The 18,320-nt window shown below is 41.0% G+C and overlaps 1 protein-coding gene across 15 annotated transcripts in view; it reads right to left on the bottom strand.

Annotated features, from left to right (window-relative positions):
- LOC128873918 (sex determination protein fruitless) overlaps positions 1-18,320 on the bottom strand; it is a 70,422-nt gene that overhangs the window by 45,780 nt on the left and 6,322 nt on the right. For 7 of the 15 annotated variants that reach the window (XM_054117935.1, XM_054117936.1, XM_054117930.1 and 4 more), the window contains exons 3-4: positions 17,922-18,101; positions 14,974-15,097 (exon numbers count right to left, since the gene is read on the bottom strand). In XM_054117935.1, the coding sequence (XP_053973910.1) occupies positions 14,974-15,097; positions 17,922-18,101 (304 nt within the window). The other 8 variants (XM_054117929.1, XM_054117927.1, XM_054117928.1 and 5 more) reach the window with 6 other exon arrangements.

The following is an 18,320-nucleotide window of genomic DNA, read 5'->3' as shown; positions in this document are numbered from 1 at the left end:
TCTCTCTCTCTCTCTCTCTCTCTCTCTCTCTCTCTCTCTCTCTCTCTTTCTCTCTCACTCTTTCATTCCCGCGCCTCTGGATCTGTTTGGCTTCCCGATGCACGCTGGGGAGAAACGCAGCCGTATGGGTGTGTATTCAATGAAACAACCGTGCAACTGTCATACATGGAAGCTGTTTCGGGACGCTAGTTTTCCCTCTCGACGATTCTGCGACGACGAGCACTGACCCTCCGGATGTTTTCCCCTCGCTCGCAGCCAGGTGATACGCTGCATTGACGGGTCGGTGAGATTCGAACGTACATACGCGGCTAAACGTTAGCGCGTGCCCCAGAAAACATCCCTTGGTTCGTTTATTTGAGAAAAGTAACGAGAAGTTACCGCTTGATTCGCGGGTCTGCTGGGATTTTCAGAGATTAGATTCTATTGATAGAACGTTATCCAAGGTGAAACTGTACAGAATGTAAATGAAATTGAGAAGCCTAATCCGAAGACGAATGTACAAAATATTGAATTCTTTTTAATATGAAACGAAAGCTCTCATAAAAAAAAAATGTATCGCACATTTTCGAGTAGTTTGTTTCTATAGAACAACCTATCGCAACGTCGGTTACCTCGCAGAAATGATTAAAATTATAGCATTTTCGACGACAGAGAAGTCACCAACTAGGAAGTCCTCGAACTATCGAGAGTCACGGAAAATGGAAGGGTCGAACGGGCCGACCGAAGTAAATTTAGACGTTTCTATTCGTTCGAGTGCTTTCTGGTAGTCTATTATTTTTTAATAGGCCGAAAATACATCGCTGCAGTTCCGTTCAGAATTTGCGCGAAAATGAATGGCGATATGCTAAATATAATTCCACCTTCTCATGCCTGGAACCTATAAATTTGCGTGGTACTTGCAAAAGTTGGTGTCGGGTATAACGTATCATTTCGCCCGTGTCAAAGGAACGTCGGGCTGCCTAGAACCAATAACTAACGTTGATTGATCGCGCAACCACACCCGGATGAGAAGAACGATGGCGTTGGCACAAACGTAAACAGCACGGGCACGAAATGAAAGAGAAAAATTCAAAGATTATAACGGACAACGCCGCTCGTAACAAATACTGATGACTCTTCGTTCAGAAATATGTAAAAAAGAAAAACAGAGAAAACTTTTATCGTGCTTCGTTCTTAAAAGAATAATTATTTCTCCTTTCCATCTATTTTTAACGCTATCCTTGTAATTCTACAAATTTGAGTAGAACTTTAAACAAATTTGCGTTTCCTTCGCGCGGATAAGTCCAGGAAACTCGAATAAATCTCGCGTTGTTTTCCCAAGACGAAACTTCGCACGGGAAAAATTCACTGTACATTCGCTGCTACTTTTTTTTTCTTTTTCCTTTTTTTTACGAAGAATCATCCTCTCGGAGTGGACCATCTGTTCCATCGGACAGCTAGTACGACACTAACCTATGCTGAACACGAACACGCCCGTAACGGCGGAACCGAATAAGACAAGCGTTTCTCAGCGGAGGTGAATTGTGCGTTTAAATCTGAATTTCATATTATCTGAACGTTTTAGTGTGCAAACATTCAGTTTGCGCAAACCGTGGAATCCGAATCCCCTGGGCGTAAGGGTAATACCAGCCATTTAAATAATTCGAGATTCAAATGACGCGGGGAATTCTAAAGAGATTAGCAATCATTAAATGCTGTATTAAGTCTGGTTAAATTATTATCGAGAACAAGGGAACGCGGCGCGGAAAACTGGAATAAAGCAGGCACGCGCGTTTAAACGCTGAACACGGAAAGGTGTCAGCTTCTTGCGGACACAGCAATTTAGTTTGCGCTTAACGAACGAATTTTTCGACGCGAAATTGTTTGCCATGGAATCTTTGGAAAGTTTACTTCCACTGGAGTTTCAATTTCTCAGTGTATATGAAAATACTTCGTTCTAGAATTCTAGATAAATTTTGTACTCGAAGAGTAGCGAATAACAAGTCGTGTGTCTTCCATTTCCAACTCCAAACTTTCTTCTCTTTCGATTAAACGGAATTTAGTTCTCTTTCTCGTAGGCTCCAATTTTTATAGCTCCATCGAAAAAAAAACGGGGATCGATGCTGAAGAACCTAGCATAATTGGAACGATCCTAATCGTTAACATCCGAAACTACAGATCGCAAAAACACCATACTTGAGGCACGTCGCTCGGGGAACGTATGTGCTCGCAGTCGGCGAAGTTCAGGAAAGTTTTCCCGCTCGGCGAAAATATCCTCGCGATGTACGCGCCGCAGCCGCGGCGAATAATTTTCACGAGAGGATCTCGAGGACTTGCGTACACGAAACTCGGTCGTCGAGCTATCCCGAGTGTTGTTCATAACACAACAAAAATTGTAGAAAAAGCAAACACTCGAACCGGGACCGTCTGTCGCGCACGCGAAACGTTACACGCGGCTCCTGTTACAGATGAACAGCGAACTGTTGGATGCAGACGCAGCGAACTTCAATTGAGTCGTTTGTTGTAACAGTGGCATGGAATGCATTTATTATATTTGATGTGTGAAGTATTTGGTGTGGACTATGCTTTCGAATATTAATGGCGAGTGCATTTATTAGATGCTACATGATTTTTGTTTCTGCTTCGAAAGAGAAATTTTAACGTGATTATTTGTATATTGATGAATTAATTACTATTTACTCTAAATATAGCCTGTAAGGCTCTTGAACTGAAATTGTACGTTGATTATTTGTACGTTCATGAATTAATTACTATTCGCTCTAAATAATGACGGAGTCTGTAAGGCTGTTGTGTTCTATTGTGCGACCAAGAAAGAACAAATTCAATCGTGCTGTTATTATACAGGCAGAGCTATAAATATTCGTACCCTTTATGTCTATTGAAGAAATTTGTTTAAATTTATTTACTGAATTTCTCAAAAGTTTTTGAAATCTAGGCGTCCATCTTGGTTTTATATCTTTTATTTTATAGAGTTATTTCTACCGAGCTTCCAAAGAAAAAAGCTTGTGTTGCTATCCAACAATTAAACACGAATTTCATAAAAGTGGACTTGAAAGTTACAATAGGTTTAATAGGTCAAAGCGTTTAATTAATACAGTACCACGAGAACATTGACGGGACTTATAAGTAAATAAAGGGTTAAATGGTAGGTTTGATGTTTCCAAGTGTATGTTTCTATACATATGTCGATGTATGTATTAGGTGGACTGGAAAGTAATGTCGTTTTTGCAATTTTAAATACTTGTCTATCACTCATCAGGTCATTGATTTTTATCGATCTGGCATTGAAAATAATTAATACATAATTAATAATACATAATTAATTAAAAATAGAAATTTATCAAAAATTTGTTTGAATTTAATGTAAAAGAAACGACATTACTTTCCAGTCTACCTAATATAAATATGTACATATATAAGCTCGTTCATATATGTATATGTATATTTATAATGAAAAATTCATTTGATAATATCAAGACTATTATTTAATTTAGTGAAACTTCTTCAATAGGCATAGAGGATCCGAGTATTTATGGGGTATTGACCGTATATAGCGTTATAAGAACAGTAATATTCGTGGATTTAATTAGATAGGCAACGGAGAGTCTGTACCACTTTGAAGTTCATTCAGTGAGGAACTGTCAGAGAAGATGCGGTATACTCCTGCTTAAGCGATGCTGAGCAGTCTCGTTCTTCTAAGATAGTCAGGTGACCGAACTTCAAAGCGGTGCAGCTTCGATCAAGAACCACCACTGCCTATTTAGCGTCACGTCACTGCCATAACAAATGTCTCAATTGTCCCCAGATATCCTGTCTTCCTTGGCGCGATTTCGAAGGAACGCCTCGCGGAATTGAGGCAAGTTCTGACGAGCTCTCCCGAGGTAGCCTTTGGCAGACAACTTCGAGAAACAATCCGGGAACGTCTCCGTCGTCGGCTAAGCTAAAGCGGTGTTTCGATCGAGAACGGAAAAATGAAAGCCTCTTGTCGCGTGCTCGGGAAAACGAAACTCTTTGCAGTGGCTACACCTCTGCTCGGTGATCCTCTTATTGAGCAACCCAGTCAACTCCTGCTACGGCCATTCATCCGCGAACCTCGGCCCTGTAATAAGGGCGAGAAGATATGCCTTTAAGAAGCTTATCGCGAAAAGGACCACCCCTCTCGAACAGGAGTTTCTTGGTCTACTACCCCTTTCGTCCCAACCCCCGACAAGTCTCTCCAGCCCCTCTTCAACTGCCACCCCGAGAATATTAAACAACCGATAGCCTCGCGAAGCGTGGAGAACCATAATACGCTGTTTCGTCCTCGAAGCCGCTTTGTTCGAGATCGATGGTTACGCGATGGAAACCGAAGAAGTGATTTTCCAGGCGGAAGTAATTGTATCGACGGGAAGCGGAACAAAAGGTGTTCGCCAGGATGAAAACGTGGACGACGTTCGAAAGAAAAGTATCGACGCAGAGGGCGAATGGTTTGCATAATTTCGCACGCTAATCGATTCGACGGACAAGTGCTCGGTTAGAGGTTATTTTCAGTTTTGAGTGGCGAAACTTCGGGACCCTCGGTTAACTCGAAAGCAGGGTAAGTGGCGATTTTTGACTCGAGCTGGAATTCCACGAGTAAAACGAATGGGGTAGAGTGAGAGTGAAAGGACGAGCAAGCCAACGAGACTCGATTTACAAGGTGGATCTACAAATTTTTATTTTCACCTAACAATTCTTGAGGAAAGAAACAATGGAAAAATTCGATAACTCGCGTAAAAATAATCGTTCCGAAGGGAGAATTGTTTTACAAGGGGATTATATTAGTTGGTCCGTTGATACCCTGTACAAACGGAATGGGCATTGAAATTGGAGAACGCTTCGCGCTTAAATGACGGGTTCGCAATTCTGTTGTCGGTGAATTCGGAACGGTGTTTCGCGAAGCCTGGGCGAAATCAATTATCATTATGGAAGATCGATCGCAACAACCCGTCGCACCCAGGAAAATAGACTGCCTTGTCGTAACGATTGCTTCTAAATAGAATAGCTCCGAACGGGACAGAAGTACTTGGCGTTATTGGAATCGAAATTTAATGAGGATCCGAGCACTCTACATTATAGGTGTAGCGGGTGTCACTGCGAGCTAGCACCTCGTAGAACTTTCTCGCTTCAAAGCTTAAGGGAAAGACGTTTTATACGGGAGGAAAATGCAAAACGCTCGTAGAACGTTCGATCAAACTTTGGAACAGTGTCCCGGAAAGTGGAAGGTTAATCGCGCGTGACAGAGACCATGGACCCTCGAGATACTCCAGAGATGAAATCTGTTCTCTTTTTCTCTAATAGAATGATTCCTGTTCAAGATTATCTCCAGACGTACCCCAAGTTCCCCGCCGCGTCGACCACAAATCCCTCGGAAAGACGGTAACAAGTTTCATTAGAGAGAGATACCAACGGAAAAAATGAAAACACGTCGTAAAAAAGACTGGCAATTTAACGAAAGGACAATATTGTACCTGGCGGCATTTTCCCGACAATAAGAAAAATGAAGATGATATTTAAAGCGGTAACTTAAAGTGGCTCACCGGGCATACCCAACCAGCTCAACCAACGGCGTGAGAAAAATAGAAAGGAGCAACGATGGCTCTCTCGAAGGAAATCGATCGACCCCCCACGAGGACGGGGGTGGAAGCGCAAGACGCGCGACAAAAAGAATAATTACGCTAATGAAGGGAGGGCGGCGTAATTAAATGCAACGGCTGCCGAACCGATGGCCCGTGTCGTCACGGACGAACTCAAAACGGTGAAACGCTTTTTATCGTTAACCGTGAAACGCCCTTTGACCAAGACCAGGAGAAAGTCGCGTAACGTTAATTTCCATTTGCAGTCTCTCCAGCGTTACGAGTCTACTAATGCACGAACCCACCGATTCTCTGGCGCCGTTAAAGGTCGGCGGACACGAAGTAGCTCGAGATGTGACAGCGTGTCCCATCCGACGACGCCGACGCCCGGAGACGCCGGGAGATTCCTTCCTTAGTGTCGTGGGAAATTCATGAAATTAATCAAGATGCCGCGAAGAACGGTCGATAGTTAAAGCGCAGGTGAAACAGACACGCGAGTTGTATCGTTTACGTGAACGACTTTTCCTTCGAGAGCTGCTGGGAACGCCCCTAAGTGGAAATTCGGATTCAGTGATCAGAGTTTAACGCAAATAGCGTCGCTATCGCGTCTGAACCAGGCTAGTAGCTTTCGAGCATAGTAGATTGGTCATCTTCGATGAACAGAGAGAGTCCTCTTCGGTTTTTCGATCTAAAACTTGGTTTTCGAGATAGGAGCAGTCCAGGTTTCTATGCTAACACTTATCTGCTTGTATCTCGGAGCTTTGGATCGCAAGGAACATTTTTATTAACCCTTTGCGCACGAAAGGTGACTCTCAGTCGCATCTTAACGTGTTGCAGTAACTCGATCAACAATAACGTTTGTTTAGGTTTAACCCTTTGCACTCGGGGGGCGCCGATGCGGCGCCCGATTTGAACTGTCAACTCGAGCGGCGCTGCTGCGGCGGCCGAGTGATTTGAAGTCTTAAATAGTGGCGTAAGCTTTTTATGGGGGCATGGAAATTTCCCGGATTAATTCATACCTAACATTTCTAGAACACTATCATTCTATTAGCCATTGATATCCACTGAAAATAGCCAAAATACAATTCTCAAAAGCTATGAACCAAATTAAAACTCTTTTAATCGTTTTAATAGCATTGCTATGGGCGAGTAAACACCTCAGGGGCGATCTTTCCAACTCCTCGCATCAGCTACGATTCATTCCTAATTTTCGGACCAGTTCAAGTGCGCAATTGGCGTCTCTTGCGCGTACGTCAGTCGCGAAATCCGCTTATCCATAAATGCACAAGGAGAAATCGATACGAACGGCGCACATTGTTTGCGAGCGATGCTCGCAATTTTCGCGCTCCGTCCGGTCTTGGTAAGTACAAAATTGCGAACCGACGCGACACGTAAAGCTTTGTAACCGCGACCATCTTTCGTGACTAGCATCGCACGTTCGGAAAGTGTCGTAACCCCGAACGCTTTACGCGCCTACGATTTTACAGATATTCCGCGATAACGTCAAGCGACCGTGAACGTTCGTCGATGGAAAAGGATCCCACGAAACGATTGTCGACCCTGAGCGACGAGACGCGAAGAAAATGGGAAGTAAACGATCCCCGACATTTATACCAGTGGTTAAAAGTAAAAGGTTAAAACCTTTCGAGAATTTACGGATGTTTAGCACTCGCTGGAATAAATGAAGAACGAAGACCTATTTACCACCTCGACGCTGCGGTTTGCTTCTATTCAAAGTGTCCTTCTCTTATCCTTATCACCGTAGTTCTAATAATACACAAGCTACGTTACTTTCTCAGGAATTTCAATTATTTTTAAGAAGAATTGAAACCTGCAACCGAAACATTGAAGGAGGTGGTTATTGTATTGCGTTCGTTATAAATGCACGGGTCTTCGATAGCGAAATACCTTTACGGTAGTACGTGCACTTACAAGCTTGGACCAATTTCACGAGAAATAAAAATACTAGCTTCGTGCCTGGCGGAACACAGGAACAGGAGCAAACAGGCTCGGTGGCAGGCGCGCGTCACCCTTCACTCGTTTCAGCGAATGCCCCCGCGAATTTTCAGAAAAGCTTCTGGACCAAAGGGAGAGAAAAAAATAGCGTGACACGGCAGAGACTCCGTGTTCAAGTTAGCCCGGTGCCACTGGACTTGTTCAGTATTTGTATCTCGGGGTGTTTCTGTTTTATGTGACCCTTCAAGTTATCCAGCCGGGTCCTGCGGCACCCGCACAGAGGGCAGACGTAATTCCCTGGATTGTGGGTCAAGTAATGATTCTTTAGATTCGACACGACCCGGCCGCATAGTTTGCATTTGCTAGTGTAAGTGTACGGCAGCTTTTCGAAAAAGTCCGACAGATTAACTTTCTCAATGTACGTAATCGGCGCGCACTCAGTGCCCTGAGGAGTTAAAAGTGTCGTATCTGGAAATAGAGAAAATTCGTGCGTGAAAAACGGCCATCGACGATGACGATTCGATCGGTGGTGATCGGCTCCTTAGTTTACCAATCGAGCTCAGCTTTTCTTTTTTCTTTTCTTTTTTTTTCACGCTTACGATCGTGGATTCGCTGTGGATAAGGGGTGGTTAACACGTATAGGGGAAGCGACGCGACGATGCGCCCCGTTTGTGGCTCGTACGGCCAGAAAGATCGATGCGCGATTACGGATGATATTTTCATGCACTCGTCGATAGAAGAGACCGTCGACACGGGGGTTAAAAACGTTTCCACGCGACGGCGTTGTAGTTATTTATCGTATTTTATGTATACATATCGTTATCGATTATTGAGTAGTCGAGTATTGTACTTAAAAGGGAAAGGCACCATTAAACAAAACCCCTCTATGAAAAGTCTGTTCTTGCAACAGCCTTCGGGCCTCAGAGACTAGTTCGTCATGACTATTTTCGAGCCACGCCGGCCCACGAGAATCAGTTTTTATACTCAGTCTTCGACGTCTTTCACAACCTACGATATAAATATTAATATAATATAATATAGGATATCTATAAATATGGATATAAATAGTTACTTAATACTGATCTCCTCCACCTGCGGAACAAGACTGGCGTTACGAAATTACAACCAACGGTACGCACCCGTGCATGGAACTGGACGAAATACCCTAGCTTCGTGACGCCATATTGCTGTCTAACGCGTCAGGGCTTTCCCATGGAATACAACGTTCTTCCAATTTTTTTAACGAAATGATTTCACCAAGATGTTTCTTGTAGAGCTACTCCTTTTGAAACTTTGTACGATAGACAATAGAACTTGAATGTCCTAGATTCTGGATCTCGAGAAGACTGTGACTAATTCCATAATCATTCAGTGTACTACAAACTATAATTATTTTTCAGAAAGTTGACTCAAAACTAACCAACTTCAAAAGTCTTTTATTTCTCCTCAGACGTCTCATGTTTAACCCTTGGTACCCTTGTCAAATTCCCAATTTGTCTTTTTTCAATTACCAATAAACTCTTTTTAATTTGATTAAACAGTCGATATCTCGAGTTAATAGAATTCCAAAGTAAACACAACGAATTATGAAGCCTCGACGACACTTACGCACTGTGGTCACCCTCTAATTAAAAGTCTTCGGTTAAAGTCTACCAACTCGAACAGCGTTTAATGAAATCGTTTAGTTAAAAAGTTGTAGCTGATTTATTTCACCCCGGAGAACCGTTCCGCGCGTTAGAACTCAGCGCTGGCAATTCTCGCGAATTTCCAGCCGGTTGGAAATCATCCTCGCTGAAGAAAAGCGCGTCGCAAGAGGCGTTCGGCCGTCCGAAGTATCTCTCTTATGCAAATCTAATCAAAGGCAATATCTCGAGCTTTCTTGCCGACGAAATTCCGTGGCAGAAATGAACGTCTGTGCTCCGTGGGGGATGCGCAGGTAAAACTCAGTCCCATGCGTCGCGTACGGAAGAATGTCTGGGGATGATTCTCGGAGAAACCGTTTCCGTTCAGACGCGCAAACACTTGGAAACCGTACTTTGCTTGCTCAAGGGAGACAAAGAAGGATATATATTGGGCTCATGCATAAATTCGTGCCGATTTATTTTGGCTAGCGTTTTGCCCCGAAACGAATAATTCCTTGGTCTTGCGTTACTCTCTCTTTCTTTCTGCTATAATTTATCGCTGGGAATGTTTCAGGTTAAAGATTGAGGATACGGATTAACAGATACGAATATTCAAGATTTAAACAATCATGGAATTCGTAGATACATTTGTGCCGTGTAAGTTGAATTGATTACCAAAAGGAATACTACAGAGAAAACAGAGAGTGGAGAACATTCCCAAGGCCCCGTTCTTTCCAAGGCAAAAGACTATAAAAAAAATAGGCCAAATTTGTGCACAGATCCCCCATAGAAAAATACTTATTTTACAGATAGGCAACGCGGCAGGGAGGTAGTCCACGTGAACACACGATATATATATCAGACTCTCATATTTGTACTCGAAAATGACTCCGACTGTGAGATCTCTAAGCAAACGATTCTACGAAATGGACCTTAAAGTCTCCCCTCTGTCGAGGCGAGACGGGCCCGAACGACTTAATCGAGTAATACTCTTAAATTAATTAGAAACTAGACGACAATAAATAAGCTTAGATTTTCGTAATGGGGAATAATTTAAACGGAAAAAAAAACGAAACACGATTAAAAGTAGTTTGCGAGCGAAAATTAGTTTGACGCTCGGTTAAAAGTAATGAAGTATGGCCGAGTTACACACAAAACATTCTCGACGAAGAAGTTGATTAATACTAATCGCACGTCCCCGAGATTTACACGGGGACGCGTGAGCAACGAATCCTGGACCGAGATAATCACGGGCTCAGCTTCCTCGTTTTTTCCACGTCCACGTATGCGTCCGCTCTCCCTCTCAGTGTTTCCACGTACGAATGGACCAATCGGTCGTTCGCGCGCGTACGGGAAATTCTAAGTGAGGTAAGCTGGTTCCGATTTTGCTAAAAAGTGCTTGTGCTCTAAGCGCATGAACGGCGATATCAACGATCCCTCTCGTATTCCGTGCTTCAACTTAATATGCCTTTTCAGATTGTCCGATCTCGTTAACGATATCATGCATATTTGGCACTGATACTTATCGGGGAAATGCGATTTCATGTGCTTTTTTATGTTCGCTACGCTCTTACCGCAGAGCTTACAACTCTCTGCACCGACAGAGTTCGACTGTTCTAACTTATTCTGACCGTCTTTACTTATATCCTTCTCTTTTTTGCAAGTCCCTGCTGTTCCTGGAATACAAGATCCCGTTTCAATAAGTTGGTTAAGGTCACTGCGACATACCGACAATCTCTACTAGATTCACGATAAGATATATAGTAAGAAACGTGTGAAAAACACCTCTCATAAAGTCACACTTCTACGTCAAGTCAAAGAATTGCAGAAGAGTATCCTCCCGCGAGGGGAACATCCCAAAAGTGCACCCCTGATTCCATCATCGAATTTTTCCTTGCCTGATGCACCCCCTGCGAGACTATAAGGCGACTCCTTGTTATTTAATCAAAGAATTTGTATATGTAAATAATCTTCTGCCAAGTTGTGTACTCTTTCTGAATAAAAACGACAGTTAACCCTTCGCAGTCCAGATTTTCTGATTTCAGTACAGTTCTATCGAGTCTCGCTCGACATAGGACAACAAAGGGTTAAGTGTAAAAGTATCGACGCAAACGGTAAAATTTGTACAATTTTTCATTAAAGTAACGAGGAGTCAAAAATTCGATCTCGAAACTGTGGGGGAACACTCGCAACGTTCCCATCGCCGACGAAATCACGTTCTCCAATGGAAAGTCACGAAGGCATAGACTGAGAAACACCACACTCGTAATAATATCTATGTGTCTATACAGTATACAATATAGTATCTCTATAGATGCCTACTCGTAGCAAAGATAATCATGTCAAATCACGTAAAGGAAAAAAATAAAATAAAAATTGAAAAGCGCACACCTACTGGTCTTATCATTGTCAAAGAGTTACAATAAACGCAAAGCTAGCACAACACGTCGTCACACAACTGAAACAGAATAAATTGAAGGAAATACGTGAATAAAATAAAATATGAAAGGTTTTGGGGAGAGGGTTTTCGGCGGATGAAATAAAAACACGAAAGAAACTGTACGCAAAGTTCGTTAAAGGATCAACGCAAGCGGAAGAGAACCCTGGGCGAAGAGAACTGCTGACGGTGGATACTCTCCAGACGAGAACGCTCTCGTGCTCGGAGTGAACAAACGATATTCGAGTTTATCAACAAATTCTGCCCACTGTACTTCGTCTCGACTTGCTTCGCGGAGTTACGCGCGAAGGATACGTCGAGGTCTGCGCAGCGACTTCGCTGGAATCAGACTTTACGTTCTTCGTCGCCGACGAGCGACAAGTTAACGGATCGTGAACGATGACGACGACGTCGATTTTCTGCGAGATCAAGCGCCAAACAAGCTCGAGAAGGTAAATGGACCGTCGCACGCGTTAGCAACAAAATCCTTGTTCAGCCGGGACCGTGACGTCAGAGTTGGGCAACGATTACTTCGCGATCACTTCTGTCTATCGCCAGATTGATCGGTAATCGTTAAGCTGCACGACCGTGCCTCGGAGGCAAATGCTGAACTTCAAGTTTTGGAAATTTCAGACGCGAGCCATTTAGCTGTTGCATACAAAATTGCGCGGATGTGCAAGCTAAATCTTCAAGAGGTCTTGGAAAGGGTTGTACCAAATTTAAGTAACTATAATACGTGACTAATGAGCCAAGAAGAAAGGAAAAGCTGAAGAGTAAAAGTCGATTATAAATTTGCCAAAGTGGAGAATAGAATTACTCTTTCATCTATAATTGTTACTCAAATATATAAATCACTGTATTTCACAACCTCGTTGAAAGGTTGACCACGTGTTTATACTACTATATTCTTTCCTGCAACTTGAAACATTTCCAAAATGTTCACTCAGCACAGATCGCCCCCGCGGTCTAGGCGTGCAGTCTGCAATCATAAATCGTGGAATTGTAATCTTCCAGAGCGAATCGTGTCCGATTTATTCGTGAACGGTGGATCATGATTATCGATTACTCGGTAATCGTAACCATGGATTACGTTTTGCCCAACGCTTCTCGACGGTGGACTCGAGACGCTCTCGACCAAAGTCAGAAACGATCTCGCGTTACGCAATCGACTCTTTTTCCTACCGAATTGACGTTGCTCTGGGGCCGATTCCGTCGATCGCTTTACGTAACGCGCGGACACGTTGCATTTTGTTGCTAACGTATCTTCGTTTACTCGTACGATTGCGGTTTAAAATAAACAACGCATGAGAGACGCGTGAGAATGTAAGATTAAGATCGCTACGGTGATGTGAGACGTGGCGATAGGTATTTGTAATAGGACAGAGAAAACAGTGTGTAAAGGCATGCATAGAGAATCACGCCGTAGTGATGTATGTGTGTGTGTATATGGCCGTGTGTATATATATATATATATAAATGTTTATATACATACATACACGCGCATACGGTGGCGGCCAGCTGCTTAAGACCGTGCCATACTTTATGAAACAACCGTGACTGACGTTTCACAAATTTAATATCTCACGTGTTAGACTCATCAGTGACACGCGCCGAGAATTATGCAACGCGACTTAACAGTATTTTTCACTTATGAATTACAAATACTTTCAACAGTTCGTTACGTCGTAACGGTGGATAATTACGTGAGAGTTATTCGCCGGTGCGAAACATTTTTTACGACATTCCATATAAAATAAATGTATCGAGAAATAAGAAGAATTAATTTTTGATCATTGCTGGTCCCTAACTTCTGTGAAGTGGATTCTTGGTTCCTGCTTCATACCTGAAGCCATGGATCTAGCGATACAAGGGAAAACTTTGAATTTTAACCCTCCATTTAACCCTTTGTTTAAAAAATGAAATTGTTTCTTAAATCCTGTGAAATTTCCTCGGTGAACTAAATAGAAATTGTATTTATATTGTGTCCCCAAAGCGTCCCTTATAATAAACTACTTCTTAGACTCTTCCAAGACACGATTTTCTATAAAGACCCTATCGCAGTGTCGTCCAGCGGATCTTAAACGAAACACCGTAACACTCTCGCTCCGAAAACGAATCACATTAATTTCTGCCCGACTTGAACACTTCTCCACCGTCACGACGACAAGATACAATTGTTCAAATTACTTGCAATTTATAAACAGAAAGCATACACGATTCCCAGCGAATATAGACTCGCGAGTCTGACATACAAAAAATCAAATTGCTAAGAATTAAATCACGTTTATTTTTTGAATAATGTAACAGCCCCAACTAGCCAGCCACCGCTGTATGCATACACGTATATACGGTTCGTTTACAAATTATATTTATGGTCATATGCCGGCACACGTATGTACACATGTTCCCAGGGACAGGCAGCGGCATTCACGCGCGCACGCACACACCGACACGTCGCACTGAAAATTTATTCCGTTAATCCTTGCCACGCATACGACCGGATCCACCGATGTGTATGTATATGTATAAGGTAGCATAAAACAAAAACAAAAAAAAAAAGAAACGCCAACACACACGGGACCACGTACGCAATCAACGACCACACACCATCTCAAAGAAAATTCACAGACAAACAGGAGTACTGTCCATTTGCTTGATACCAAACGAAAAGTACTATCCACTTTGCCGATACCACTTGGCCCAAAACCAACGTTCCTTTTTCTTTTTTAAATATCTCTTTCCTTCTTTTTTTTCTCAATGTTAGATACTCCTATTAACACACTTACGGACTCGTAACTACCACAGTGACATAGCAAATGCACGATACCATCACCACAACACCAAGGATATATATCTATATATACATATGCATATATACACGTATATACATATATATATACATATATACGATCGTGTCGTATACCCGTACGTATACACACGCGTACACTCCGTACACGCGAATATATACGTACACGTACACAGGATACATCCATCAACAAGAAAATTGTTCGTGTTCTAAAGAGTTACCACTCACTACGCTTGCCAGACTCGGAAATAGAGGGATGCTCGCTTCGTACGCCTATGTACGACTCGACGCGCAAAAATTCTTGCAAACGTGCATGCACATCTCCCTCGATTTCTTAGACGCCACGTGGTTCCCGTGCACCGCGAATTTACCGAAAACAAACGCGTCGGTGGCCGCGACTGCCGCCGAACGAAACAGATGACGAAGCGAGGAGGCATGTGTTTAACTTGTTGCATCCCGCGCGCGTTAGGAACGCTCGAGAGCGTCGACGGGCAAACGGGAATCACGTGCAATCTAAATGGAATTTTGATTGTAATGATAGATGTTTGTTGGTCTTACCATCAAGTCCGTCGAGCATTTCTGGGGGATTATGGTGTTCGGACGATTCAATCCCTGACACGCCATCGCTAAGCGCGCCTGCCGTGGCACCCCCATCGTCTCCTAGCAACCCAACTGGATGTCCCTGCACACCACACGAGCGAAATTGTGAATAACAATGCGATAAATAACGCTTTAATCCAGAGATGGACGGGAGTATTATTTGGACTCCAATTTCGAGTAATTAATATAAGGTAAATAACTTTTTAACAGAGTTTAACTCGCTTTGCAACTCTTACGGTACAGTATTGTCTTCTGCTATCCATAGAGCAAGAATTTGTAAAATTTTACAGGCCCATCTCTGATTTCACTTAATCGTTACATTTCCTTCTTGATTACTGTCGCGTCTTTATTTTGTGTTAGCTGGTTAGTTATGTGCTCGCAATGATGCGTTAATTGAACGGGAAGCATCCCCTACTTCACATATATAGAAAAATTAATAATATAATTTTATTACAGGAGAAAAATTTCCTTTATCGAGGGGAAGGGCTGAAGTTTGAGAAACACTGACATAACGTACTAAAATTAATTGGAATGTATCGAAACATTATTTATTAAACTTCAATCAGAAAGTAATTTATCGATTCCCAAACGTTATTCCATTTTCTCCTTGTTTTTCGAAACGTATACCATTAAAAAAAAAAAAAAACTATGACGCTCATGAATTAAATTTATATTGCTGGAAAACATTTTGAGGTACACAAATTTTATACAGATAATAAAATAAAATTCGTAACACGCGATTAAGGTAACTCGCTCAATGTTCATATAGGTATATTATAAAACAGAATCGATATGTATCGTAATAAAAATATTAAACTTTTGAAGCACATCACCTCAAAAATGCACATGCTTTGGCATTCCATATCTTTCTATCAATGTTCAAGGAGATATAGATATAAATTTCAACAGATTTAATTGCTTATACACATAAACCATGTATATAAAATAATATGTCCACGCAATTACTTTGATAAATAACTTCGTCACATATTGACTCAACATTAAAAATAAACATCTTTAAATATCTTTGTTAATATAGCATTTCATACCCTTTATATTCGTAATTTTTGTTTACGCGTCATACGTGTAAAACTTTGATAAGTACACATACTCTTTAAAAAAATGTACTGATTAAACAGGCTGTTCCTAATTGGAAGAATTGAATTGCATATGCTTTGTATGCTCCTACGAACTGTCAAATTTATGTATTATATCAATAGAAAAACAAAACAAAGTATGAATAAGAAGGAAAACAAAACCAAACAGAGCTGCCAAACTAGCGTGGCACAAGCATACTCTTATCAAGATACAGTAAATAAACATACATACTTTATAAAAATGTGGATGACTGGAAAATTACGTACACAATCTTCCGTAATTACGAACATACACATGCATACCTGACCTTATAATAATTGAGTGTAAAAAATATTTATATATTCTTCTCTGCATTGAATATAATTTCTTAGTAAACAAAATCTCGTTAAAACTTTCAGTGAAGTTGATATCAAACCGCGATTTGTATGCAATATTAATTAAAAATTAGTAAGTTTCCGTGATGTAAGTATAGGACTGTTTTTATTCGCTTTCTTTAGCGACACACAAATTGTGCGCCTTACATTTATCATGGTGATTCACAATTTCGAGTCTAAAATTACCGTTCCCTGCAGCAAACGAAGTACGTATTTCAGGTATAGAATCACTCCACTTCCGACAATATTTACAGAACATAAGGTTCGATCTCTCGTCAAACTGAAGCCAAGAGTACATGTCTAACCAACTGACTCTGAATCTACCAGTCTTTCTACCTTGAGGAACAGAACGTTGCGAAACATTGCACAAAGTTGATTGTATTATTGACATTCCCTGTTGTTGATTCACTATTTTTGACCCATGCATATTATCATCGATTTGGGAACTTTTAATATTCGTGCTCTCAGACTGGGATTTGAGTTGTGGTTTCAATACAGCATTGTTTTTATACGAATATGAATTCAAAGGTATGGATTGATTTTGTGAACATTCGAGAGAATTCCCATAATATTCAGGTGTAGTCTCCGATACATTGACAGACAGAGAACCTCCAGCCATTATATTGTATTCACGAGAAACTTGTATCACAGCGGAATCTGGTTGATTTTGGATCATATTCTGTACATCCATAGTTTCGTCACTCTTCCCATCTCTTTGAATCTCCCACTCCACACTAGTCTGTCAACAGAGAAGGAAAGGATATGTGTTTAATCAACACATCTTCAATTTTGCTTTTTAGCATAAAAGAAGACAATCTTGTTATCTCTATTTAGTCATCCCTTCCTTCCCATGTCTGTTTAGACTGAGCAGTAAAATATCATTATTATGGGAACAGTAACGAAACTATGTTCTGGCATGTTATGCTCGATATATGGCATGATTTGATGAATAGCTCGAAAGCTACGCATCAAGAAATAATTTTCTTCGCTAAGATTGACTACAAAATACTACAGGAAGAGGAAATAAAATAACATGCTGAAATAAAAATAATAAATAATGGTTTTGATAAAAAGAAAAATACGTGAACACTGAATTGTGCTTTACACTCTCTTATGTACTAAATTAAAAAAACCATGCAACAACTAAATATTGTACTAAATTTTATACAATTATATGTTACACAAGGAAATGGTAGTTTTATATTGACAATTTAAAAACATATTAGAAATATTTAAAAAAAAACTATATCAATGAGTTCAGAAAAAAAATCAAAATATGATAACTAACGACAGGCATATTCACGATACAAACATACAACTAGATAATACTTTACACTGTACATTAGTTACAAACTACAAATTATACTATCAGCATGCACAACGAAACTGTACTCTAACTACAATAAAAGGAAAATCTTTTGAAAAATCACTTACTGGGAGGGAGATGTTGTCATGAAAGTCTGGTAAGTGATGATCTAACTCTTGCTTGATAGAAGGTTGCGGCTGTGATGCAGGGGACATGGGTCGACCACCATCTTCCATTTCACCTCCCAAGGCATTATTTAACTTTGGAATCACAGGAGGGCTCGATTTGTAACTACATTGTGAAGATGCCTGTAACCAATAAATCAAAAGGATATGCACTTTAAAAGTACCAAAACCATTTGTGTTTGTGGTCTATAGAAATATCTCAAATGAAACACGAAATTTCAATCTTATTTATATAAATTTATAAATAGTAAAATTTGTAATTGACACTTTTGAAAACATTCTAAAATACACGTACAAAATTTTGAGGTTCTAACGTATTTGGTAAACGTGACAAATCTGAAC

This window comes from Hylaeus volcanicus, chromosome 3, assembly GCF_026283585.1.
Source record: "Hylaeus volcanicus isolate JK05 chromosome 3, UHH_iyHylVolc1.0_haploid, whole genome shotgun sequence".
In the NCBI taxonomy this organism is placed as follows: domain Eukaryota; kingdom Metazoa; phylum Arthropoda; class Insecta; order Hymenoptera; family Colletidae; genus Hylaeus; species Hylaeus volcanicus.
Note: the sequence above shows the minus strand (reverse complement) of the source record. Positions and strands in the feature narration are given on the sequence as shown.